The sequence below is a fragment of the Pezoporus wallicus genome, unplaced genomic scaffold (genome assembly GCF_028554395.1).
Source record: "Pezoporus wallicus isolate ANWC-B61680 ecotype Strahan unplaced genomic scaffold, APGP_CSIRO_Pwel_v1 contig_4722, whole genome shotgun sequence".
In the NCBI taxonomy this organism is placed as follows: Eukaryota; Metazoa; Chordata; class Aves; order Psittaciformes; family Psittacidae; genus Pezoporus; species Pezoporus wallicus.
This window is the reverse complement of record NW_026641840.1, coordinates 1,937,186-1,961,837: the sequence shown is the minus strand read 5'-3', so window position 1 is coordinate 1,961,837 and position 24,652 is coordinate 1,937,186. Positions and strand designations below refer to the sequence as shown.

Genomic DNA, 24,652 nt, shown 5'->3' with positions numbered 1-24,652 from the left:
AACAGGGAAAATGAACCGCACCAGAGGGGTTTTTATAATGTATTATGGAGAACTAATTCATTTCTCCTGATGCCCAGAGGGGTTGTGTCCATGTAGAGGACAGGCTGAGAGAGGAGCATCTTTCTAGGGAGGCTGGTTTCTGCTACAGCTCGTGCTCTGCTTGGTAGCAGTAGTGTTTGCACTACTGTCAGGGCCAGCAGGAGCTCATCTCCCCTGTGATGAGCATGGAGATGAGAAAGAGCCTCACACACTGACCCCACAACCCATAGACCTGGTAATGGGAACACAACTGAGCACTTACCACTTCTCTGGGCACCCTGTGCCAGCACCTCAGCACCCTCACAGGGAAGAGCTTCTGCCTTATCTCCAACCTGAACTTCCCCTGTTTCAGTTTGAACCCATCACCCCTTGTCCTATCACTCCAGTCCCTGATGAAGAGTCCCTCTCCAGCATCCTTGTAGCCCCCTTCAGACACTGGAAGCTGCTCTGAGGTCTCCATGCAGCTTCTCTTCTCCAGGCTCAACAGCCCCAATGTTCTCAGCCTGTCTGCATTCGGGAGCTGCTCCAGCCCCTGAGCATCCTTGTGGCCTCCTCTGGACTTGCTCCAACAGCAACAGACCAAATCCAGAGGAGGTGGGTACACTGTGGATGGGTTTCCTGCTTTGGCCTCAGCGCTGGCTGGAGGAGGAGGAGGGTTGGAGGGCTCAGGGCTGCGTTACCTGCCGAGGTTCTGCACTGCTGCTCACATCTCCACTTGGTCTCGAAGCGGTTGCTGTTCCCTCGGCATCCCCCGAAGACAAAGGGCCGGCAGGCGTTTGCCTCTGCGTGGTAATACCAGAGCAGGGTGTAGTGCTGGCAGGAGCCCTCGTCCATCGGCTGCAGGCAGGGTTCTGCAGGGAACAGCCCCCATCCACCCATGTGTTGGACACAGGCAGAAAAAGGCCACACTTTGCCACCTACATCCTCCCCCTTGGCTGGTCCAAGGACTTCCACGGCCACACAGTCAACATCTTACCCCAAAGCAATGGGGTTGGCAGAGCAAAGGGTCACAGGAACCAAGGTGAGGCATCTGGCACTGGATTTCCATAGTGGGATGAGCATAGAATCAGGGAATAGTTTGGGTTGGAAGGGACCTTCAAAGGTCTTCTAGTGCAATCCCCAACATAGAATCATGGAATCAGCCAGGTTGGAAAAGCCCTTTAAGCTCATCCAGTCCAACCGTTCCCCAGCCCTGCCAAGGCCACCACTAACCCATGGCACTGAGGCCTCATCTCCACGCTGTGTGAACACTTGCAGGGATGGTGACTGCAGCCCTGACCTGGGCAGCCTGTTCCAATACCTGAGCACCCTCTGGGGAAGGAATTGTTCCTCAGCTCCATCTAAACCTGCCCTGGTGCAGCTTGAGGCCGTTTCCTCTTGTCCCATCCCTTGTTCCTTGGGAGCAGAGCCCAGCCCCTCCTGGCTCCATCCTCCTCTCAGGCAGTTGTAGGGAGCCATCAGGTCCCCCCTGAGCCTTCTCTTCTCCACACTGAACCCCCCAGGTCCCTCAGCTCCTTGTTGCTCCATGGCACTGTCCATCCCTGTGGTGCCCACCATGGTGGTGTCTGACCTTTGCAAGGGGGTGATTAACCCTTGTGTCCTAGGCAGGGTGATGTCTTTGCAGGGGTGGTTGTATTTGGGGTGTTGCTTGGGGGACTCTCACTGGTGGGACCAGAGACCCTCCAGTTTGTCCACCACTACCTCAATGCCCTGGGGCAAAACCAGCTCCTTTAAGCCCATTCCAAACCCATGTTATGAGTTGAACTGTTTGCTGGCATGTGTAACTCCTTCAGCACCACATCCCCTTGATGTCAACGCCAACAAACACTTCCCACCAGGAAGTGACTTCCCTAAATGCTACTTAATTCAGCGCATCTCACCTGGTAATTGAGAGTGGGCTTCTTGGCGCTGGTGCTGAGAGGGACCCGTTACCTGTTGCACCCGGGGAGCCACTGGGGAAGCAAATGGAAACCACAAGTAATGAGGGCACACAAGCAAATCAGGCACCATTTAAATAGAGATCGCTGGAGCCTCACCTGCCTTTCCACCAGTTAACAAGTCCTCTTAATAAATGTCACAGAGCAATAGGCAAAGGGAGGGAGAAAGGGGCGGCAATAAAAGTCTTAATGGTGTTAAACAACCCCGAAAGGTTGGGTGTTAGTCAGAGAAAATGGAAGTATTTGTGGTTGTTTGCAGGAGATAAATGTCAGGCTGGAGTTTTTGGCTTGGAGAAGCCAGGAGCGATTGTAAGATTGTAATCTGGCAGCAATAACGCTCCCATTGCAGAATCCTGTTAACATTTGGGGCTCCTATCTGCGCTCATCACTTAGCAGAGGGATTTATGAGCCCTCCTGCCTGGGATCTGGGCTGTAATGGGATTGTCGGCTGGCGACGGCTGCAGCTCTGATTCAATCAGATGCGGTACATCCCATTGGTCTGAAACCGCCCCGATCCCAAACGCTGCCTTCATACAAAGTGAGGCTATAGCCAGATGGATGACGTCTTCGATGTACGACACAGACATCAGGAGAGAGGAGGGTGGTGGTGATTTCAGTCCAGTTCTATGCTTAGCTGGATTTGTGGGATCGTTTTAGTCCTTAGGAGATTACATGGGAGAAAAGGTCATCATCGACAGGTTTGCCTTAAATCTCTTCCCAAGGCTCTGGGAAAGGTAACCATAGAATGGTTTATATTCATAGAATCATAGAATAGAATCATAGAATAGTTTGGGTTGGAAAGGACCTTAAGATCATCCAGTTCCAACCCCCCTGCCATGGCCAAGGACACCTCACACTAAACCATCTCACCCAAGGCTTCGTCCAACCTGGCCTTGAACACTGCCAGGGATGGAGCATTCACAACCTCCCTGGGCAACCCATTCCAGTGCCTCACCGCCCTCACAGGAAAGAATTTCCTCCTTATATCCAATCTAAACTTCCCCTGTTTAAGTTTTAACCCATTACCCCTTGTCCTATCACTCCAGTCCCTAATGAAGAGCCCCTCCCCACCATCCCTATAGGCCCCCTTCAGACACTGGAAGCTGCTATGAGGTCTCCACGCAGCTTCTCTTCTCCAGGCTCAACAGCCCCAACTTCCTCAGCCTATCTCCATACAGGAGGTGCTCCAGTCCCCTGATCACCCTCGTGGCCTCCTCTGGACTTGTTCCAACAGTTCCATGTCCTTTTTATGTTGAGGACACCAGAACTGCACACAATGCTCCAGGTGAGGTCTCACAAGAGCAGAGCAGAGGGGCAGGATCACCTCCTTCGACCTGCTGGTCACGCTCCTTTTGGATGCAGCCCAGGATACGGTTGCTTTCTGGGCTGCGAGCGCACACTGAAGCCGGCTCATGTTCAGTTTCTCATCCACCAACACCCCCAAGTCCTTCTCCGCAGGGCTGCTCTGAATCTCTTCTCTGCCCAACCTGTAGCTGTGCCTGGGATTGCTCCGACGCAGAGAAGCATGTTGGAAGGGACCTTAAAGCTCCTCCAGCTCCAACCCCTGCCACAGGCAGGGACACCTTCCACTGGAGCAGCTTGCTCCAAGCCCCTGTGTCCAACCTGGCCTTGAACACTGCCAGGGATGGGGCAGCCACAGCTTCTCTGGGCACCCTGTGCCAGCGCCTCAGCACCCTCACAGGGAAGAGCTTCTGCCTTATCTCCAACCTGAACTTCCCCTGTTTCACTTTGAACCCATCACCCCTTGTCCTATCACTACAGTCCCTGATGAAGAGTCCCTCTCTGGCATCCAAAGGCAGCTTGCTGCCTCCATCAGCATCCCAGGTAGTGGGCAGGCCCATAGGGCCAGTGAAAGCCACCCACAAGCCATTATCCCATGGGGACAGGAGAAGGAGGATGCCTGACCAGTAGCTCCTCTGTGCCAATGGGATCATAGTGCTCATCAGGTCTGCATGAAGCTGGGCCAAGAATTCCCTCATTGTAATGCTCACCATGGTTCATGGTCAGAAGAAAGGATAGATGATCTGAAATGCAGCTAAAACTGCCCCATCCCATCCTCTCCCTGAAAAGATGGCTGTTTTCAGCCAGACATTAAGGGATCCATCAGCCTGTATCCATCAGGCTCTCATCTCCTGGGCTTTTCCACCATGACACCCACTGCATCCCAAGGTGGTCCTGGAGCTTCCTAGGCTAACATCAGCTGTGCCTACAGAGTGAGCCATGAACCTCCCTCCAGCCCATGGGCAAATAGCAGGACACAGATTACCTCCCTATGGCTGAACAGTCTTCATCCCCAAAATGATGGTTGCAGCTTGTCTACCTGCTGCTGCTCAAGATCCTACTGGGGTCTTGATAATACATGTGGATCCAGTCTTGGATCATGCTCTTGCCCTCTCCAGTTGCCTGGTGCAGATGTAGATGCAGTGTAAGGCGATGCCACAAGCCCACTGGTGTTCATGTATAGATGGATCTATATTGCATGTGTCTTCAGGGCAGGACCTTGGCCCTTCCCTCTCCCCCTTGTCTCTTGGGCAACACAAAGGGACAGAAATAGAGCTGGTTGTTTTCCCATTAGCTGTTATCAGTAGTTTTACCCATTAAAGGGTTCATGAGGCTCTGGGCAGAAATAGTCTGTAATAGTTCGAGTGTTTGGTCTCAGAGATGTAATTTCTGGCTGATAGGAAGCTTTACTAGAGATTGCAAAGGACACAATGGGAAGAGAGGGACAAAATCAGCCTGAAAACAACACCCTCCTCCCAGCCTTTCAAATGCATCCTTTTGAAGGTGATGACCATCACTGAGGCCACACACTTTGGCTTTTCCTCACCTGCCACCCCTTCCAGAGGTGTTAGCTCACCTCATCTCTGAGCACAGATGAGCACAGGGGTATCACAGCATAGGACCCCCCCATTGTAAATCCCTTCACAGCCTTATTTCTGCCCAGTCCCAGGGAAGAGGATTTAGCACTGGAATGCTCCAGAAGATTCTGGTTGCCATGACTGGAATGATGGGAAACATGCAGTTATTCTGCTGCACTTACCTGCAAGAAGTGAAGGTGGCTTCACGAAGGGCTTCAGGGAGGTCACCAATGTGGTCATGTTCTGGGGTTTGTTAAGCATTTCCTCCTGGCTTTCACCATCCCTTCTGGTCTGCTCCCAAGGCTGAAAATCCCCTTGGAGCTGCCTGTTGATTTCAGCTGCCTCCAGACCTGTGGGTTTAATCTCTGGGTCAGTGAGGATGAGATCTGGTGCCATAGTTTGAAAGGCACCATTGTGTGATAAATGGCTGTAGCTCAACAAAGTGACTGTCACTGCACAACACAGGGTGGGAGAGAAGTCACAACACTGTGTTTGGGTGGCCAATGCCTATAGACCATTGGGGTATGTGGTCAAAGTAGGAAACCTATTGCTAAATTACATATGGTATAGAGAAAGGCAAGCAGTTAAGGAGACATTGTACCATCTACTGTCTTCTCAAGGAAGGCATCAAGGGGTATGCTAAACTTAGGAATAATAAAAGCTGGTTTTGAGGAATTGGTTCCCTAGAAGTGTGCTGGGCTTCCTTGGGACCTCCATGACTGCATGGACCTCAGTGTCAGTGGGGATGGAGTCATAATCAGAACTACATGGATAACGAAATGCTGCTGGATCAGCATCTCCATGGGATAGAGATGAGCACTGCCTGTCTTCTCAGGTAGGACTTGTTTACCCAAAGGTTGGGAGTCCACAAAAAGAGTTAGCTGAGTTAGACACATCCAGCTTCTACATCTGGATGTGTTTGAAGCTGTGGTTCCATCATCCTTCATACTGGGTATGTCTGATGCCCAGTGTCTTGAAGGACAAGCGTGATCTGGACCAAGGCTGGAAGCACATTAGCAAAGCAGGTATTTTAGGAGATCTGTTTTATGGTGGATGGACAGAGTTGGCAGCTATGGGACAGTAGATATAGTGGAGCCTGACTGCATAGAATCGTAGAATGGTTTGGGTTGGAAAGCACCTTAAGATCACCCAGTTCCAACCCACTGCCATGGGCCGGGATGCCTCACACTAGACCATGTCACCTAAAAGTTAAACAAACGCAAAGCAAAGTTAACCCAGAAACCTGTTTCAAAGCACTGTGGACCAGCGGACTGAATCCACCCCAGATTAATGCTCTGTGGTGTGTCCACTGTGGCTTTGATCTGGGTTTACTTTCCTTTGCTAACTCACTGTGTTATCTAAATGATGCAAGAAGCTGTGGCTGCCCCATCCCTGGCAGTGCTCAAGGACAAGTTTGGAGCAAGCTGCTCTAGTGGAAGATGTCCCTGCCTGTGGCAGGGCTTGGAACTGGACGAGCTTTAAGTTCCCTTCCAACCCAAACCAGTCTGGGATTCTGTGATTCTATGCTCTGAGCATGAGGGACGGAGAAGACCACATGCTCCCGGCTGAAGGATCAACCAGGCAGATAACAGGGCCCTTGGGTAACACCTGAGCCATGAAGGGTTCACCAAAGTTGCTCTTTGCAGGAGCATGGAGGCTGCTGTGTCCAAGAGCACTCACTGCGCAGGATTCACTTGCTCTGATTTATTTACATCACAGAAACAAATGGAGGCTGAGGCAAGGGCAGGATCCCACGTATGGGAGAGGTGTTCCCATGGGTGCAGCTGGGTGTCAAGAATAGTTTGATCCTCTCTTGCAGTAGAGGGTAACAGCAGGAGACCTCTAGGTGTCCCTTTCAGTCCTGTTTTCTCCTATTCCTCTCAAGAAATACCCTCCAGAGCCAGGGTCTAAAAGCAGTTGGTGATCCAGGGTCATTTTCTGCACTGAATCACAAGAAAAACCACTTATTCTTAGCAACATCTTTTCACCTACAGTTTCAGGCTGGTGAAACAAGGAGAATATCCTTTACTGCACAAATTCACATGCATTTCTATAGCTATTAGCAGCCTTACCCCTTTCGATGAGCATCCTTCCCAACTCACCTCCACAACCTGCAAACATAAGACAGACAGGACATAGTTTGTTTGCTACTTCTTTTTCCCTATGTAAATAAGATTTTCCAGCAAAATCCTTATTTTTTTTTACAGGCAGCACATGCTTTCATGGACTGCTTTTCATCCTTTTTCTCCTCTTCGAAGCATTCAAATATACCCCTAACATCTCTGGGCAGAAATGAATGTGGCGCTAGCTCAATGGCAAGTGATGGTGAACCCAAACACTCCTTGGCCATAGGTAGACCACAAGGAGTTGGGCAGCTCTCTGATGGCTCTCAGGTAGCTGGACTCTGCAGGGCAAGGAAAGCAAGATCCCCCAAGCCTGACATCCTTGTGATATTGGGATTCTGGGGTATAAACATCCCTTAACGTGGTGGGTTTTGTTACTGTTATGGTGCTGGTTGACAGTTATTCACCACCAGAATGAAGAGGTTTGTGTGTCAAGAAGTAGAGAGGAATTGAAAGGTTGTGATTAGACAAAATGCAGCTCTAAACTTCCCCTGTAACTCAGTGCCTGTCACCAATCAATGGGGCAGTGCAGATGAGCAGGGAGGAAAAGCTTTGCTGACAAAACAACAGGGGAATAAGAGGGAATAGTGTTTAAAGGGAAAGAATTAAGAGTTAGAGTAGGAAGTCAGGACCATGGCAGAGCCCTGGCAGCCCAGAGGCCCACACTCATCTCGGAGCATGGAGAGGTGACGCGTCTCCACTTGCTTCTAATGGGTGATATTTGCTCTGCAGAGCCAGCATGTGCCAGCACTCAAATTGCTCCAATTTAGCTGCTGGTGTGTGTCAGAGGGTGGCCCCAAGCACGGCTCAGGGGCCAACTTACCACATCTGCCTCTCATCTCGCTCCTCACCACCTCCTTCACCTCTTCCTCCTGTGCCATGGGGGGAAAGCAGAGTTAGCAGTGATTAGCAGTGAGCAGCTCTGCTCTGGAGCCAGGCTAAGAGAGCTGGGCTGGGTCAGCCTGGAGAAGAGAAGGCTGCCGAAGGGGAGACCTTAGAGCCTTTTGGCCCTTTTGGGCCACTTTCTACCTAGGGATCTGGGATCATCAGCAGCCCACATGTAGGACATCTTTACTTACAACACCCATGCTAGAACTAATCCTGCCTTGCCTCCATACACTGGAAAGATGGAAGTACCTCGTATCAGTCAAATGGCACCAAACACATTTTCTCGAGCAACAGGATGGAGACCCTAAATGGAGTTGCAACAGGGATTTTGTCCTGACCCATGTGGGTCACCCTCTCCTTCAGGATTTATAAGCAAAGGAACAGCTTTTGCAGCAATGCCAGCTTGCTAATCTTGAAAATGGGGCACACTTCTCCCCCCTGCTCTTTCTTTGTATTTCATCAATGGAAAAGGGTTGGAACGGGATGATCATTAAAGTCCCTTCCAACCCAAACCAGGCTGGGATTCTGTTACCAGCCCTGGGGCATGGGCACTGATCTTATCTGCAAGGAGTTTGAAGCACCACACAGAGGATGGGAGAGGAGAAATGTGCCTTGGGCTTGGCATCCTATAGCCCAGCACTGCTCCCACCCCAGCCTGTGCACCTCTGATGTCCTGGGTAATGGCCAACACTCTCATTTCCCAGATACTCTCTGAATTAATCTGTTTCTCAGCATCTCCCTCCTCCCCTACACCTCTTAGGGGCAGTTTGTCCTATTTTTGCTATTCAAACCTGTCTAATAGGATGTGATCTTGAGCTAAAGTACTCACAGAAAGACCAGGACCTCCCTTTTCTCCTTTCTGGCCAGTGGGACCATTTTCACCCTGTTAAAAACACTTAAGTCATTACGAAAGCTCAGCAGATTGACCATTAAATGCTCCAAGAATAAGTGCACCTTAGAGAGGAAAAGATAAGCTAGGAAGGGAGATAGGCAGAAAGGCTTACATGATTTCCTATAAGTTTTAGGGATATCTGTGAGTAGCTCACTGAGCAGAAAGGAATGGACTCATCCATGTGCAAGGCAACACGAACAGAAGAGAGCTGGGTGCAGGCTCCCATGTTTTTGGGGAGCGCTGCTTTATCCATAAGGATGTGTTAGCATCCTTATACATCCTATGTAAGGATGCAAACAGCTCCAGTTGAAGTCAGGTTTCTCTGCTATTTATAAAGGACCACAAAGGCTGAGGTGGAGGTGTGGAGAGGATCTGAACCTTTGGGAACCAGACCAGGCTGGGATTGCAGCCCCAGTACTGAAACAGAGGGAGATGCTGAGGTTTGCCAACAGGGCTTTCTGCCTCTTAGGAGAAAATACCTTGGGCAATTTTCCTCTCAGAACTGCCAGAAACTGGATTTGTTGATTAAAAACACTAAAAAATATAAAAGTAAATGGAGCACAGGAAGCACGATCTAAATTAAATAGTCATTTTTCTCAATCCACGCTTGCTTACAGGGGCTGGAAACCGAGGAGAAATCACATTGCCCTCTACCAACCCATGGAGCTAATACAATGCCATGTCCTGATGCAAAAAGCCCTTGAGTCAGTGTTGGCAGCCTGTAAGGACTGACCCAGAACATGGGTTGCAGGTTGGGATCTGGAGATTAAACTCTTGTTTGTATTCTCTGATGTGTATTAAAAGGCTGAGCATTGCCCCTCTGCAGTGAGGTCCTGCACTGAGTATCGTTTTGTTCTGCCATGGTAAGCATAGTGCTGACCCAAAATATGATGTTTTATGGAAGTCTTACATAAAACAACAGGCAGCCCACAGGGCTCACAGCAGTTGCCCCTGTTGGAGATACCTCCAGGTAGAAGTGTGGTCAGCACTGCCCAGATCCAATGCCTGGTGGATATCCAGTATCCTGGTGTTTGGGAGTAAAATGCTCTCTGTGCTTTTGTGGTTGCAAGAAACACAAGCCTGAACATCCGTGGTCCCTCCAGCCCCAGTGCAGAGCTCTGCACTGCTGCAGGGTGGTGAAAAGCCCCACTGGGAAGCTCATCCTCATACCGACCCTTTCTCCTTTCTGCCCATCCATGCCTGGTGGTCCCCTAAGGCAGAGCTGAGATTTCCCTCTTTTCCCTCGTGGACCCTAGAGAAGAAGAGCAGAGCTCAGTTAGCGATGTCTAAGTACCCTCTAGAGATACCCCACAGCACCAGCTGGGGTTCTCCCCCCTAAAGCCCAACCTGGGCATCAGTAGCAGAAGACACTCAGAGCCCTCTGGATCTCAGATGCTTCCCAGATAGATCAGATATGATGGGTCACAGCCCTGGGCTTTGTCCCTTCTACCTTGGGCAACCACATAGTGTTTCCTGTGGTCCCTCCCTGCAGAAAAAATGGATGCTACAGGGGCAGAAGGCAGTTTTCCCTCTTACACTCTGTTTGTCCCAGCACTGATTTAAGAAACAGCCTCAGCAGGAGGAGAAGGCCTTGCAGATGGAGATAATCCCCTCCCACATTAGAAATGAGGGTAACCTCGCTGCTGCAGCTCAGACCCAGGGACTTTCTCTTTTAATATAGGGAGAGGAGCACTAACAGTGTGGGTGTAGGAAGTAGCATCTCACAGTCCCTCTTTAATCAGCATCCAAACAAAAGCCATTTGTTATCTCATACACAGCTTTCTGAGCAAGCCATTTGTTATCTCATACACAGCTTTCTGAGCATGCAGTGCTTGTAGCTGCTAACGTAAAAACTTCCAGCCTTTTTAAAGATGCATGAGGGGATCTCACACTTTTGACTCCTTCCTCCTCTCTGTGATTCCTTTGATACATTTTTCATTGCAAGGTATGTATGCCCTGGGGAGCAAGGGGAAGAAGAATGATGTTGCTGCTATGGTCTGAAGCTGGATCTAGTCCACTTCTTGTTCTGGAAGGGTCTTTCTACACCTACACCCTGTAGGGGAAGGCTTGGGGCAGTCCTTCCTATAATCAACCTGTGAAGCACTGGGTGGGATTCAGCTGTAGCTACAGGATGCCGGAGGCCCAGAGCATCCCCTGTGCGCTTGTACCATGGAGCAGATTGCTCTAGGTCAAGCCTTTATTTGATGGTGCCTCAGGACACAATACAGATGTTCAGCTTGACCACCAGTGCAACTTGCTGCACCACCTGCATTTTCCCTTCCTTAATCATTTCTTCCCTAAGACTTAAAACCTGGTGTTGAGTATTTTGGTTTGTGGCTCCAAAGAGCAGGGTAACAGCTTTCCCAGCATGTGATGCTCTTCTCCATATGGGGGAAAACCAGGTTTTCCCCCATACATAGCCTACATAGACACCTTTACACCACCCAAGTCCTGCAAGTGCCTTGAAGACAGGGAGACCTTTGAGACCCAGGAGAGCTGATCTGATGAGGTCCAAACTCATTCAGACTGGGTCTGAATGGTCCCAACTTCAATCCTCAAAAGCCAAAGCAATTTTCATTGGTGTACCTCTTACCAGCACAGTCCTGAGCTGTCAGATGCAGCTACACATCACCTAAATTCTCCATGTTATTGCATGCGCTTCTCACTTGGTGAAGGGTATTCACTGGTGACTAGAGTTTGGAGTATCTGGCTGGAATAATTCAGCAGGGCATAACAGGAAAATCCTTCCAGAGTCTCTACCTCCTTCCCTTGTCTTCAAAGCACCATCTAATTCCCATTCAGAATAGGAAAACTCAAGTATTTTACAAACCATACACATATTTCTATAGGGATACATCACTCGAGGGTGAAACATGGGACGACAGATACCTACCAGACTCAGAGGGTGGCAGGAGTTAAACCAGGGCCATCCCTCACACTATGGATAGCAGCTGGTCTTTCAGGTAGGTACTCAAGTCCAGCTTTTCTTTTGTTCTCAATTCTTTCATGTTATTTATGTATTCTCTTGTCCAAGCCTGAAGCTCAGCACAGACCAGAAGGGTATTTTCATTTCCAGTCCTCTTTCACTTGACGAGCCCTTCATTACTTAATGGATGCTATCTAAGGGCGGGTGTTTAGCATTAATCTCTATCATCGTCCCCTCTGCATTGTGCTGGCAGCAGCAGGACACTCTTCATTACCATAGGATCTGGGGGCAGAGTGTTTCTGCTCATCAACAGCATTAACGTGTTTTGTTTCAAAGTCTTTTTGTCACATTTAAAAGGTGCACAGCATGTCTTGCATGCAAAAACACTCATTAAGGGTGGCCCGCAAACAGGGTCTGAAAGCCACCAGCTCCTTCCAAAGCCTTGGCATCCTGATCCCACATAATTAACAACGGGAAAGGTGCACTTAATGCCCAGCTAACTTGAAATTATCAGCCTTCCTTTCTTGACTGAGAGGTCACATCTTACACTGCAGAGAGGCAAAGAAGAGAGGAAAGGAAAAAGAAATGAATCTCCGGTGGTAAATGCACCAAGAGATGAAGTAACTTGGCCAAGATCCCACAGAAATACAACAGACTTTGCAGCCACCTCAATGTGGGACACATCAGCTTGTAAGGGCAGGGGTGATGTATGTGCACATGGTGACGTGGGGGCACATCTGGGATGCTGTGTCGCATGGGGATGTAAGGCGCTGATCTCACCATGGTTCAGGGCATGCTCACCTGTGGCCCTGGCTCACCCTGTGGCCCTTGAGGCCCATCTGGTCCAGGGACTCCAGTCTTCCCAGGCCATCCCATTTGTCCTTTGAAGCCTCCCAAGCCAGGAACTCCTTTGGTCCCCTGAGGATCACCAACAGAGCAGTTGAAGCACAGCTGGTTATAGAGACAGGCCAGCCAAGTATTACCCAAATACTCCCGTGGCATTGGCAATAAGAGGAGACCACTTGTATCCTACTTTATCTCTTATTGTTGTGCTATTAACAGGGCACCAGTTGTATGGTAGAGATCACTTCAGCTTTGCTCTTCACCTTTACTTGTCCAGAAGGCATCTCATTGCTTGGGAAGACATGGGCACCCTCTCTCTGGGATGATGCTTAATGATACCTAATGCCCAACTCTCCCTGCACGTGTAAGCAGAATCCTCTAGTCTGCAACCCTGGGAAAAACAACGACTCCCAAGGAGGAGAATGGAAGTTACCATGAGCTGGCCTATGAATTTCCCAATCACCTGTACCACTGTGAATGGCACGGATGTGTAGGAATGGAAAAGGCTCCCATTAACCACAGCAGAAGGAAAGCCCTCCAGTTAACCCAACACCCAACCTGCAGCAGTGGCTGAAAGCAGATGTTTGTGGGAGAGGAGAGGAAGGGAGTGAGATTAACCAGGAAATGACTTCCCAGCCTCCAACCATTCATAGCTCAGAGACTCAGTGAGCTAGAAGGGTTGCCTGACAACAGAAGAACCCTTAGTGTTCAACACAGATGACTATTGCGGAGTGATGACCAGAAGCGTTGTTATCAATAAAAGCAATAAATTCTTTAAGATCCCAAATCAGATGGACACCAGATGGTGGAGCTGAATGAGACAAGGGCCTGAGGGGCTGGAAAATGCCAGAACACTTGATGGAGGCTGCTGGGATTAATGTCTAGTTTTCTTTTTTAACTGAAACCCTATTTTTTCCCTCCATGGAAAGGCACAAATTTTAGACTTGATCTTTTAGGGAAGAAAATGGAAAATGAAGCAATGCAGAGAAAGAAGATTGGAGGGGGATGATCATAGTGGGGATTCCTCATGCAGTTGAGAGCAGAGCCCAGGGTCAGCTTGGAGACCTTTCCCACTACTGTGTCCATGTGTCCAGCATTATCCAGCTTTTCTGCCCCACAGCATCCCAGGCACCCTTTACCCTGGGCATGGTGGTGTTGAATAAACTCCAACAACTAATCCCAAGAAGGGTTTGGATGGTTTTCCTCACATTAAGCAGGCTTCCTCCTGGGGTTTCATACATGGGCAGAAGGTGAGTTTAAGGAAACCTCCCCTCTCCTGCCCTTTCCACCTGCAGTTCCAGCCTTAATCATTGAGTCACAGAATAGTTTGGGTTGGAAGGGACCTTTAATGCTCCAGCCAGTTGACATTTGACCACTGGAAAGGGTACCTATGATGCAGAAAGTGTATAACGTTGTTAACTCCACCTGATGGATGTCAGATTTATCCTTCTATAAATGGCAGCTTGATGCAGCCTGGTGAGCACTGACCTTTTCTCCTTTCTCTCCAGGAATCCCTGAGGCACCATCATCCCCTGATGCTCCCTGTTCACCCTGGAACGAGCCAAGATAAAATCATGGCCAATGTGGACTTGGCAAGGTTGCAAATTGCTGCATGAACCAGCTTTTCTTCAGATTACACTATTATGTACTGGGTCTCTGAGCCTGTGCATTGGTGGTACCCAAGGAAACAAGGAAATCACATTAAGAAGCTCCATTACGCGGCATGTGCAGTGATGCTTGTGGAGCATCAGGGATGGGGTGGATGAACACAGTTGAGTCTTGCAGAGGTGAGTGAAGGGGTCCCTACTTCAGTATCCAAGCATCTTCACCCAGATCCATGTTGGCTTATAGGAACAGATCTAGAATAACCCCATTTATGCCCTTTGAAAGGTATTAGCACGTTGCAGAGGTGGATTTGCAGCATTTGCAAAGCTTTTTGAAACCTCTTGTAGGAGATGCCTAATTTAGATACCTTTGGTCCATGCAGTCCATCTGATCCTGGGATCCCTGGTTTTCCAGGACTGCCAGGTTCTCCCTGCGGATGAAACAGCAAAGAATGTGCTGTAAGCACAAACAACTCCTCCAACATTGGGAAAACTGGCTGCAAAAAGCCAAGGTCAAGTGCTACTTGAGGGGGAACAGGATGACACTGCTGGTAACAGAAACCTAAATATAGGCAAAGCCTTACTTCAGACCAGTATAAATGGTAGACTGTCCCAACTCTAAGCCCACCTACATGAAAGTAGGTGGCAAACCCACTGAACAGTGCTTCATTTACCCAATAGGCCAATGAAGGCAAATACTAATAACAGCAACAATAATAACACCACCACATCCCGTCAGCTCAGCTGTTAACAGCTCCCTTAGCTCTTATCAAGCTTTCCAAAGCCCTTCATGAAAGGACCATTATCCCTGTTTATAGAGGAAGGTCTAATGATGCTGACAGCCGGAGTGATGTGCCCAGCACTGATTGCAAACTGAGTCCAGGCAGTTGCTAAGCCACAGGGCAGGAGGGGATTTGGGCAAGGTCTGGTGTTTTTTAGTCCAGATTATCATTAAGTTCCCTTCAAGCCTTAAAACCTCTCCATCCACTGCTGCCTGCTCCGCATGGCCGTATCCCACCAAGTGGGACTTGGGCCAGAGTGAGGGTGGCTTCTTCGTGCACAATGCTTTCCTGGGATGAGTGGGAAACACTGCTGGAAGTGGGGCAGCCAAAGCAGGATGGAAAGCTGGGCTTAGCTCACCTTAATGCCTTTGGCTCCGGGAGCTCCGATGCGTCCTGGAAGCCCTCGTAAGCCCTGAGGATAAAGCAGATCATAGGTGGTGACATTCAGTCAAGGTGAGGGAAGGAGTGAGGGACTCCATGTGTACACAGGATTAACTCCAATGTAGCTGCTACTATGGTCTGAAGTAGCAGACCACTTGTTGTTCTGAAGGGTCTTTCTACACCTGCACCCCACAGGGAAGGCTTGGGGCAGTCCTTCCTATAATCACCCTGTCAGTGGTGCAGCACCGGGTGGGATTTAGCTGTAGTTATAGGATGCTGGATGAGGCTGGAGGCCCAGAGCATCCCTGGTGTGCTTGCACAATGGAGCAGGTTGCTCTAAGTCAAGCTGCAAGCTGTTCCTTCGCTCAAAGCATCCTTCTTCATCAGCCTCACTGCAGCTTGGAGCTTGAGCTCTGTTCCCTGCTTGCCCAAACCTCTGCTTCACAGGATCATGGGATGGTTGATGTTGGAAGGAAGCTCTGAAGGACATCTTAGGCTCATAGAATGGTTTGGGCTGGAAAGGACCTTAAGATCACTCAGTTCCACCCCCCTGCCATGGGCAGGAATACCTCACACTATCTTGTCCAACCCCCCTGCTCAAGCAGAGCCATCTAAAGCTGGTTGATGAGGACCATGCTCAGACAGCTTTTGATTATCTCCAGGGATGGAGAACTTACAGGATCTCACCCATCTCCTACCTTTGCTCCTTTCTGTCCCATGTCACCAGTGGTCCCAGCATCACCTTTTCCTCCCTGCATAAGAAAAGAAGACAAACGTACCATGCACAGCCTGAAAGGTAAAGGATACGGCCCTGGTGATAGCATCACATTGCACTTATACTGTGCTTTTAATCACCAGAAGCAACTTGAAAATCAGCAGATGACGTTAGTAATGCAACCAGCTCTGTGGTGGGACGGGGAATGACCTTGCAGAAGATGGATGACTGCGACAGTGCTGCTAGTGAAGTGGGACAAGTGCTGTGATGAGTCTCCACTGGGTCTGTAGCTTACAATGGGCAACATTTAGACAATGACCCTTGAGGATCTTTGTGTTGGAGTGGCTGCTACTGAGGCTTGGAAGCTAATTAATGGAGTGGCTCCAATCACAAGGACCTGCACTATGGAGGTGCTAAGATGGTCTCACTCAGCAGTTCTGTGGGTCACTGCCTGTGGAAATACAGGCTGCCACTCAAAGCCTGGATCCTTCAGGCACTACCTGAACGATCTAGAGGATGCTCATTACTTTCAGTGAGGTCTTTCCTTCCTGCTCCCTCCCAAAATCTTCTACTGTTTTCTTCTCTCTCATGGGAAAACAAAGGAGAAAAACACCAGCAGATTTCAGTTCGTTTCCAGAGAGTGAAGGCATGTTCCCACCAGGAATCCCTTTGGAGATGTGTTTTCAGGGGGCTAAGTCCCATCCATGTGCAGGAACTTATGTGGGGACAAGGGAGGCCTTCTGTCATGAGAGACAGCCAGCTCTTCCATAAGGGCTTTAGCAAATGATTGCTTTGTTAACTGCTCCCTGCACCAAGCAGGTCAGCATCGAGGAGAACTGGACCTGGTACATGAAGGAACTTGAAATTTAGGCCTTGGTAAGTAACAAAGGAAAACTCATGCTGGAAAACATGGGAAAACTTAAAAGTCTCTTGTTAGAGACATGGATTCTCTGTTGGCATCCAGAGAATGGTTCCTCCTAAACATCAGGCCAGGATGTGCACTACAGACTTCTCCAGGATGTTTAGGGAGTGATTTCATCTCTGCTTTGGAAAGACCCTGAGCAAGAGCTTGACTGCAGTATTGAGGCACGCAGGGTATGGAAGGAGAAATGAACTTGGATACAAGAAAGGCACAGAGCCTCTTTCCACATCCCAAATGAACCACGTCCCTCCCTGCTACTCACCGGCTTCCCCTTCTCCCCCTGAAGACCTCTGTCACCTTTGGCTCCCTTGTGTCCGTTCTGCCCATTGAGACCTGCTGCACCCTGCCAGAAAGAGGAGAGAAATGCATTCTGTGTCAGCTCTTGCAGGGAAGGTGGCTGAGGACAGTCATCAGGATGGAGACTCAATAGCCTGGGTTGCATGTTCCTGCAGTCAGCGGTCAGAAACTACCTTAATACCTTAATACTAACACTTAATACATTAATACCAAGACCTGAGGCTGGGATTTAGCACCCATTACTGGTAAGCTTGTAAGCCACTAGCAAATGCAACCTGTGAATTGATATAATTACAGCTTGGGAAATAGAGGCATGTAGCAGCTACAGAGTAGTCCTGGGCCAAGAGGATTTAGGTGGTGATGGCTTTGAACGCGAGGCAAGCAACACTGGGTGGTGAAATCTGGTTTGGTGAATGAGGGACCCAAGCATGATGTTGCTCACAGCTGCAGTTGAGAGATCTCCCATCTGGAGAGTTGAGAGTCCAAAGAGAGATCTTCACCCAGCCCAGCCATTGGAGCCACATCCAGCACTGGGGCCTCTTTGCAAGGGGCCTCCTACTGCTTTGGTAGCAAACTGAAAGCAACTGGAAATGCCCTTTTTGTTTCTGCAAGGTTCCCACAGTTTACTCATCCATTCTGGCCAATTTTGATGGTAGTTTTCAGAGCCTGGATGCGAGATGAAATTGGATTTATCCCCACTTAAGACACTGATTGCACAGGGCTGTGCTAATTCAGAGAATGAATTGGCTGTTTAAGCAGATAGGGAGATGAACAAGTGACGTTCTCCACTTGGGATTCGTTTGCAGCTGGTTGTTGAAAGGAAACACATTTATTACCCCAAAATATAGTAAAAAAATCAGCCACCAGATTTGTGCACCAAATTACTCCTCCTTTTAGTGACAAATGGACACTTCAAACACAACCACAGTGACAAGCAAACATCCCAGAGACCCCGGGTGGGATGGTGCTGTACCAGACCACAAGGACAGATCCATTACCTTCTCATTCCCAGGTATAAAAGTCCATGTTCCTCAAGCTCTGCCTACACTATCAGGCATAAACATCTTGTGTAAGCTCTTTATTTACTGGTAACTATTTATTCACATGATCAATATATTGTTCCATCTGAGGAAGTAAATGGATCATAAAACCCCAGCTAACCAGAGCTTCTCTGTTTGCTAGGAAGGTAATAAACCTTTTGGTTTGATGGTTAAACCTCACCAGCCCAAGATACCTTCAAGTGCCTCATGGTTTTGAGATAGCTGTGAACTGGGTACAGATCCACCTGGCCAGGGATTTATACACCTGTATTCAAGGGGATGGGCTAAAAAGCTTATTCTTGAGCACTGTTTGATCCTGAAGGAACCTGACACTAAATAGAGAGTTCCAAATTTGCTTTAGTATTCCTCTAGGTTATCCCCAATGTCTTGTGGAGAGGGAAAACAAGGAAAGGAAAGACATTTCCTTGTTTTCCTGTGCTTACTGTGAAAAGGTCTCTCCTTTCCTTGTTTTCCTGTGCTTCTTTACCTGCATGTGTCCAACTCTTTCTGTCTGCCTTAGATCATGAGAGGCTTCTTGCCTGCTCTTGACGTGAGAGGGGCTCAAATGGCTTTAGGAAGAGTTAAGCTCACAATATGCGCTGGTAGGCTGAAAGGCAGCTGGGTCTACGCCATACCTATTTGGTCCAGTAATCATAAGCAAGTTTTTGACCTGGGTCTTCTCTTGCTGTAGGTGGACTCCTACTCATCATGGGCTGAAAAGACTTTGTCATATGGACTAGAAGGTTTATAATAAGGCTTGGACATGACAGCAGGTCTGTCCCTGCTTCATCTTGGGGGGGAAGCAGGTCAGAGGGGTGATGCTTTTCAAGACCATCTGCACCAAGGAGAAGAAAAAGATGGAATAGAAGGAAAAAAACCAACAAAACAAACAGAGGAAGAGCAAAACATTTGAGACCAAGCAAGGGAAAGAAGCTGAATGAAGATTTGTTCCCTCCGATTTACATCCCATGTTCTGCTGGGCAATAAAGCTCGTCAAACGGTAGTTTAAAGGCAATTACTGGAGTACTGGAAATGGCTCTTGCTGTTTGGTTCTGTTATTAAAGTGTTGCTTGGAACAGACTTCATTTAACTGCAGAGGCACCAGGTACCACGAAGGCAGAGCAACGCAGAGGCTTAGTCATAAGTGTTGAGCGTTGCCTGTTGACGCAAAGACGTCTTGGAGCAGCCGAGGATCAATGCTTCCAGGCACAAATTCCTGCGAAGCTTTGGGCTGGAGCCAGGGAGGAGCCTGCCTGGTCTGCAGGCTCCTGGCTTCCACTCAGAGGAACAAGCTGGGGAATTAGCTGGGACACCCTGGGAAAGGGGGAAACTCATCAGCAGAAACATCGCCTCCAGGCATGCCCTGAAAGGATGGATCTGATTGAAGATGCACATCAAAGGACTGATGCATTCCCAAACCCTGGTGTAGGCTGCAACCTCTGCTTAAAGGTTTCCCACCTCCTGGGCTTCCGTGCTCAATATTTGATGGAATGATGCATATGAATTAGCTGGGAGTCTCAACCTCAGAGTTTCATCTGTGTTTTTATCCTTCCCTGCTGTGTCTTTTGTCTAGACTGTCCTGTTCACAATTATCTGACACAGTTCTGAGCATCATCCCCCCAGAATCCTTTCCTGATGTCACTGGCCCTCATAGCCACAATGTGCCTTCGTTCTCAGGCACTACATCTCAGAGATGGGTCAGCCTGATACCCTCCTGCAAAGACTCCAAGGTACCCTGGGCAGAGATTCCACAAGATCTGGCTGACAAACTTCCCTTTGGCCAGCCTGGACTCATCAGAAGTGCTCAGGAAGCACCAGGACACCCTCCCAGGGCAATATCTTCTTAGGACATGGCTTTTTCCACTCTGAGTGGCCAAATGCACCTCTTGTCAAGCCTGGGGCAGAACCCCACTCTGCACCTTCCCTCTCCTCTGTCTCGAAACAGCCCACGGCTCAGCAGGCAGGAGAACTGGGGTGCCATATGGATTCACCCAAGTTCCTATGCAGATGAGGGAGATAGACCTTTCTTGTTGGTACCTTTCAGATTTGTCTATCCACCACTCTTACGTATATCAAGAGCTTATAGAATCACAGAATGGTTTCATCCATTTTCAATGGATTACCCAGTTCCAACCCCCTGCCATGGGCTGGGATACCTCAAGGTCTTACACTCTTAATATCTATTGTGAAGTCATGGTTATAGCAATTCTCACACCTACCATAGGTTATAGGGCCTTGATTATCACTCAGTGTCAGACCCTTCAGAGTGGTGTCTGGTTTTCACTGTAGCGGCACCAGGCTGCTGGCCAGATACAGAGCCCAGCTCACAAGAGGAGGCGAAGATCATCTCTGAGCTTCAGCTTGTACGCCTAATGAGGAGGACTGCAAACCAGGACGGGGAGGGCCAAGGAACACTGGTAATTGTAGACCCAGGAAACCCCAAATAGGGGATAATGGCAAGAGAGGGGGACTGGGGTACTGCTTTAGGGAGAATAGTAGGTTAATCTGCCTGTATATTAATCCACAAAGCATGGGAAATAAAGAAGAGGAGCTGGAAACACTAATATCTGATCAAGATGATGATTTAATAGGCATAACACAGATTGCAACATGAATATAAAAGGGTGAAGAGTGGCAGGAATGTCATTGTAAAATAGTGCAGCACTTTTAGAAAGGAGGAAAAAGGAGAAGGAGGTGTCTTGAATATCAAGAATACACTCGTGTGCCTCGAGGTGCAGTTGTAAAGTCAACTAGATCTATTGTAATGGTTACAGGGAGAAGACACAAATGCTGTCAGCTTTGTTGGGAACTCCTATAGATCACCGAATCAAAAGAGTTACTGGATGAGACTTTCTACAAGCTGGTTAAATTACTCAGAGGGAATTCAACAGGACAGAAAGGGACCAGCACATGCTTGCAGCGAGTTGGTGGCAATCTGTGGATACGAAAGAGGGAATAAGTGGGAGTCGAAGGAAAATGAGAGCTGCTACCCCATTACCTTTATGACTTTGCATAGGACAGATTTGGTCTAGGTAGATTGGACCAAATAGTGTCTGTCTTCAAGAAAATGGGAGAAGAGGACTTGGGGAATAATACATGAGACAGTCTAGATCTGCAGAATAACTTGAGGGAAAAATAATCCAAGTATTTAGAAGATAAAGTGAGACATACGTTTGTGAAGAACGAGTCACATCAGGATGTTGCATCCTAACACAGGTTTCTGAAATAGATGATGTGAATCATGCACTAAGAGTACCCTAAAGCTGTCAATAAACCAAGCCTGAGCAGTGAACAGAGCAGACATCAGATGAGTTTCACCCAGGATGTCATATATCACAGCTCTTCCAACAAGGCCCCAGCTCTGATCTGACTTCTGCAATTTTAGAAATGCAATGAAGGACCAAACCCAAGCTCTATTATCTTATCTAGCTTCAAGCGCAGCACAGACAGCATCAACCTACACCAGCAGCATCCCATAATATTTCCAAAAGAAAGATTACTTGGATTTCCTCAAATACTGGTTGACAAGATACCACTTTCTGGTAGTTAACTGTGTTACGTGTCAATGCCTGTGGGTGCTAGTAGAAAACAGCACATCATAGAATCAGTCCCAGACTGGTTTGTGTTGGGAGGGACCTTAAAGCTCCTCCAGCTCCAACCCCTGCCACAGGCAGGGACCCCTTCCACTAGAGCAGCTTGCTCCAAGCCCCTGTGTCCAGCCTGGCCTTGAACACTGCCACGAATGGGGCAGCCACAGCTTCTCTGGGCACCCTGTGCCAGCGCCTCAGCACCCTCACAGGGAAGAGCTTCTGCTTAAGAGCTCATCTCAGTCTCCCTTCTGGCAGGTTAAAGCCATTCTCCTGGTCCTATCACTAAATGTCCCTGGGTGGTGGATTCCCCCTGTGCTTCCTTTCCACTCAGCAACCTCAACAAACGCCTTTGCTCTGCTCCTGCACTACTACTGGTTGTCACCTATGGATTCAGATGTTCCCTACAGAGCAATTTCAGTGCAATGCCTAAGTGCAGTGATGCCAGATGCTGAGGTCTTTACAGCGCTCTGCAAAGTGCTGATTGCAATTAGGCAGGGGTTGAAATACTTAATGGAATGAGGGCTTTTTAATCAGTAACAATTGCCAGTCTGCATTATGGGCTTGTAAATAGTTACACAGCCATGAGCAGTAATCAGTGGGCAGCACTGAAGGGCTATGGACTTTCACAGCAACAGATAGTTGCCAAGAATCCCCCCACTCAAACGCAAAGACGCATAACTGGGGAATAGAAAACACTGGTATTCCTTATTGCAACCAAACAATTGCATAGACTCCTATTTTCATGGTCTGGGAAAAAGTCCCAGTCACTTTTTGGTGTTTCCTCCCCTCCTATTCCTTCCTTTCCCAAACAAAAAGAAACCGGGGAGGGGGGGGACTTCACTTTGGACAAGCTTGGAAACCATTTGTTCACTTCCAGGTGAAATGGGGAAGTTCAAAGGCCATGTGAACACTTGTGAAACCCAAAATTGCTTTGCTTTTTGTTTTCCCAACTGACATACATCATGAAATAAGGTGAACTCGGAGATTATCCAGATCCTCCAACATAACTGTTCCCTCTGGCCAGCAACATGCACCCACTGAGAACAGCCACTTCTAATCCAGTCTCTTAAGAACATACACATTTCTCATCGGGTATACAGCCTATAGTAGCAATTCTCAAGCTATCTGAACATGAAACATCATGTTTTCATATCTGGCAATGCCCCTAATACACTAAAGGCATTACAAATAGTAAATAAACACATATTTCATGCATTCCTTAATGCAAAATGCAACACCTATTAAAGCATACCTCTGACTGTGGCACCCCATGCCCATGGCTGGTTTCCCACCAAAGCCTCTTTGAAGGTGGGCTTTGTGGAGCAGCACCAAGCCAGCATCACCTCATCCCACCCTGTGACCCACACACACGGTGGTGTGGAGAAGACCAGCAATGAAAAGGCAGAGAGAGAAACATGCTCCAACTCACAGCAGCGCCTGGCAAGCCTGGTTCTCCTGGCTCCCCCTGGAAGGAAAGTGGAGATGAGTTACCATGGCAAAGAGCTGCATTTCCTCTGGAAACGGGGACTGCTGTGGGAGATACCTACAGCTGTGAAAGAGGGGCAAGGGGACCTTTGGGGCGCCCTGTGCAGCAGCAACTAAAGGAGGGGACAAGTAGAATAACCCAAACATCTCTGGGCAACTGAACGGAGCCCTACATCTCCGTTGGCTATAACTGGGGCTTGGACAGCAGTTCTCACCTCACACCTGGATATTGACATTTCATTGGGTCATTATGACCATTGTAGCCCAGGAAAGCTGCCAGAGCACGCTGCTGCCTTACAGAATGGGAGATGTCTCTCGGGCTGTCCTGGAAAAGGGCAGCTACTTCTGCTCCCTGGTAGCCCCGTAACACTTGGAGAGGGAATGCAGATGTATATTCTGCAATAAAACGGTGGTGGGATCTTACCCATCAGTTCTTGTGTGATTTTACACACCAGTTACTGGGGGATACCTTAGCACTGTACTCACCTTCTGTCCCACTGGTCCTCTTGCTCCAAAAAGCCCCATCACTCCCTTGGAGCCAGCTTCACCCTTGCCTCCCTAAATATAAAATCCTTGTCAAATACATATTGAATACACTTGTTTCCCCTCAAGAGAGGCCAGAAAAAGAACCCATGAAGATGACAGAGAGGATGAAATAAAAGCATTGTTTCTACAGCAGATTTCAGCCCTGGGGAGCCCAAAGGTCTGCATGGCAGCCACTGCTGGGGAAGGAAGCTACCAGCTTGGCAGAAACCTCAGTGAATTGTCCTGTAAGAAAGCTGGAGCCCAGAAATGGGCATGGAAGGAAAAGAAGCAGAAAAGGGCCTCAATGCCTCTGGGTGAGCTGCCTCCCTGAAAACACTTGGGTACAAGACCCTGCTGGACTTACTGATGGTGGAGGTACTACTCTGGGGCTCTGTCAAAGTCACTCAGGTATTTGGCTGAGAGATGTTCTTGCTTTAAGAGATAGAATCATAGAGTCATAGAATGGTTTGGGTTGGAACAGATCTTGCAGCTTATCCAGCTCCAACCCCTGCCACGGGCAGGGACACCTTCCACTAGAGCAGCTTGCTCCAAGCCCCTGTGTCCAACCTGGCCTTGAACACTGCCAGGGATGGGGCAGCCACAGCTTCTCTGGGCACCCTGTGCCAGCGCCTCAGCACCCTCACAGTAAAGAACTTCTGCCTTATCTCCAACCTGAACTTCCCCTGTTTCAGTTTGAACCCATCACCCCTTGTCCTATCACTCCAGTCCCTGATGAAGAGTCCCTCTCCAGCATCCTTGTAACCCCCTTCAGACACTGGAAGCT

General features: G+C 48.7%; 1 protein-coding gene across 1 annotated transcript in view; it reads right to left on the bottom strand.

Annotated features, from left to right (window-relative positions):
- The window catches only part of LOC130608014 (collagen alpha-1(VII) chain-like), a 110,180-nt gene that overhangs the window by 1,579 nt on the left and 83,949 nt on the right, over nt 1-24,652 (bottom strand). Inside the window, exons 69-83 of the mRNA XM_057425596.1 lie at nt 23,830-23,901; nt 23,288-23,323; nt 17,194-17,274; nt 15,993-16,046; nt 15,272-15,325; nt 14,500-14,562; nt 14,016-14,078; nt 12,486-12,602; nt 9,933-10,010; nt 8,696-8,749; nt 7,802-7,850; nt 6,928-6,966; nt 5,038-5,205; nt 1,920-1,991; nt 720-890 (exon numbers count right to left, since the gene is read on the bottom strand). Of these exons, the coding sequence (XP_057281579.1) occupies nt 720-890; nt 1,920-1,991; nt 5,038-5,205; nt 6,928-6,966; nt 7,802-7,850; nt 8,696-8,749; nt 9,933-10,010; nt 12,486-12,602; nt 14,016-14,078; nt 14,500-14,562; nt 15,272-15,325; nt 15,993-16,046; nt 17,194-17,274; nt 23,288-23,323; nt 23,830-23,901 (1,171 nt within the window). The remainder of the gene's footprint in view (nt 1-719; nt 891-1,919; nt 1,992-5,037; nt 5,206-6,927; nt 6,967-7,801; nt 7,851-8,695; nt 8,750-9,932; nt 10,011-12,485; nt 12,603-14,015; nt 14,079-14,499; nt 14,563-15,271; nt 15,326-15,992; nt 16,047-17,193; nt 17,275-23,287; nt 23,324-23,829; nt 23,902-24,652) is intronic.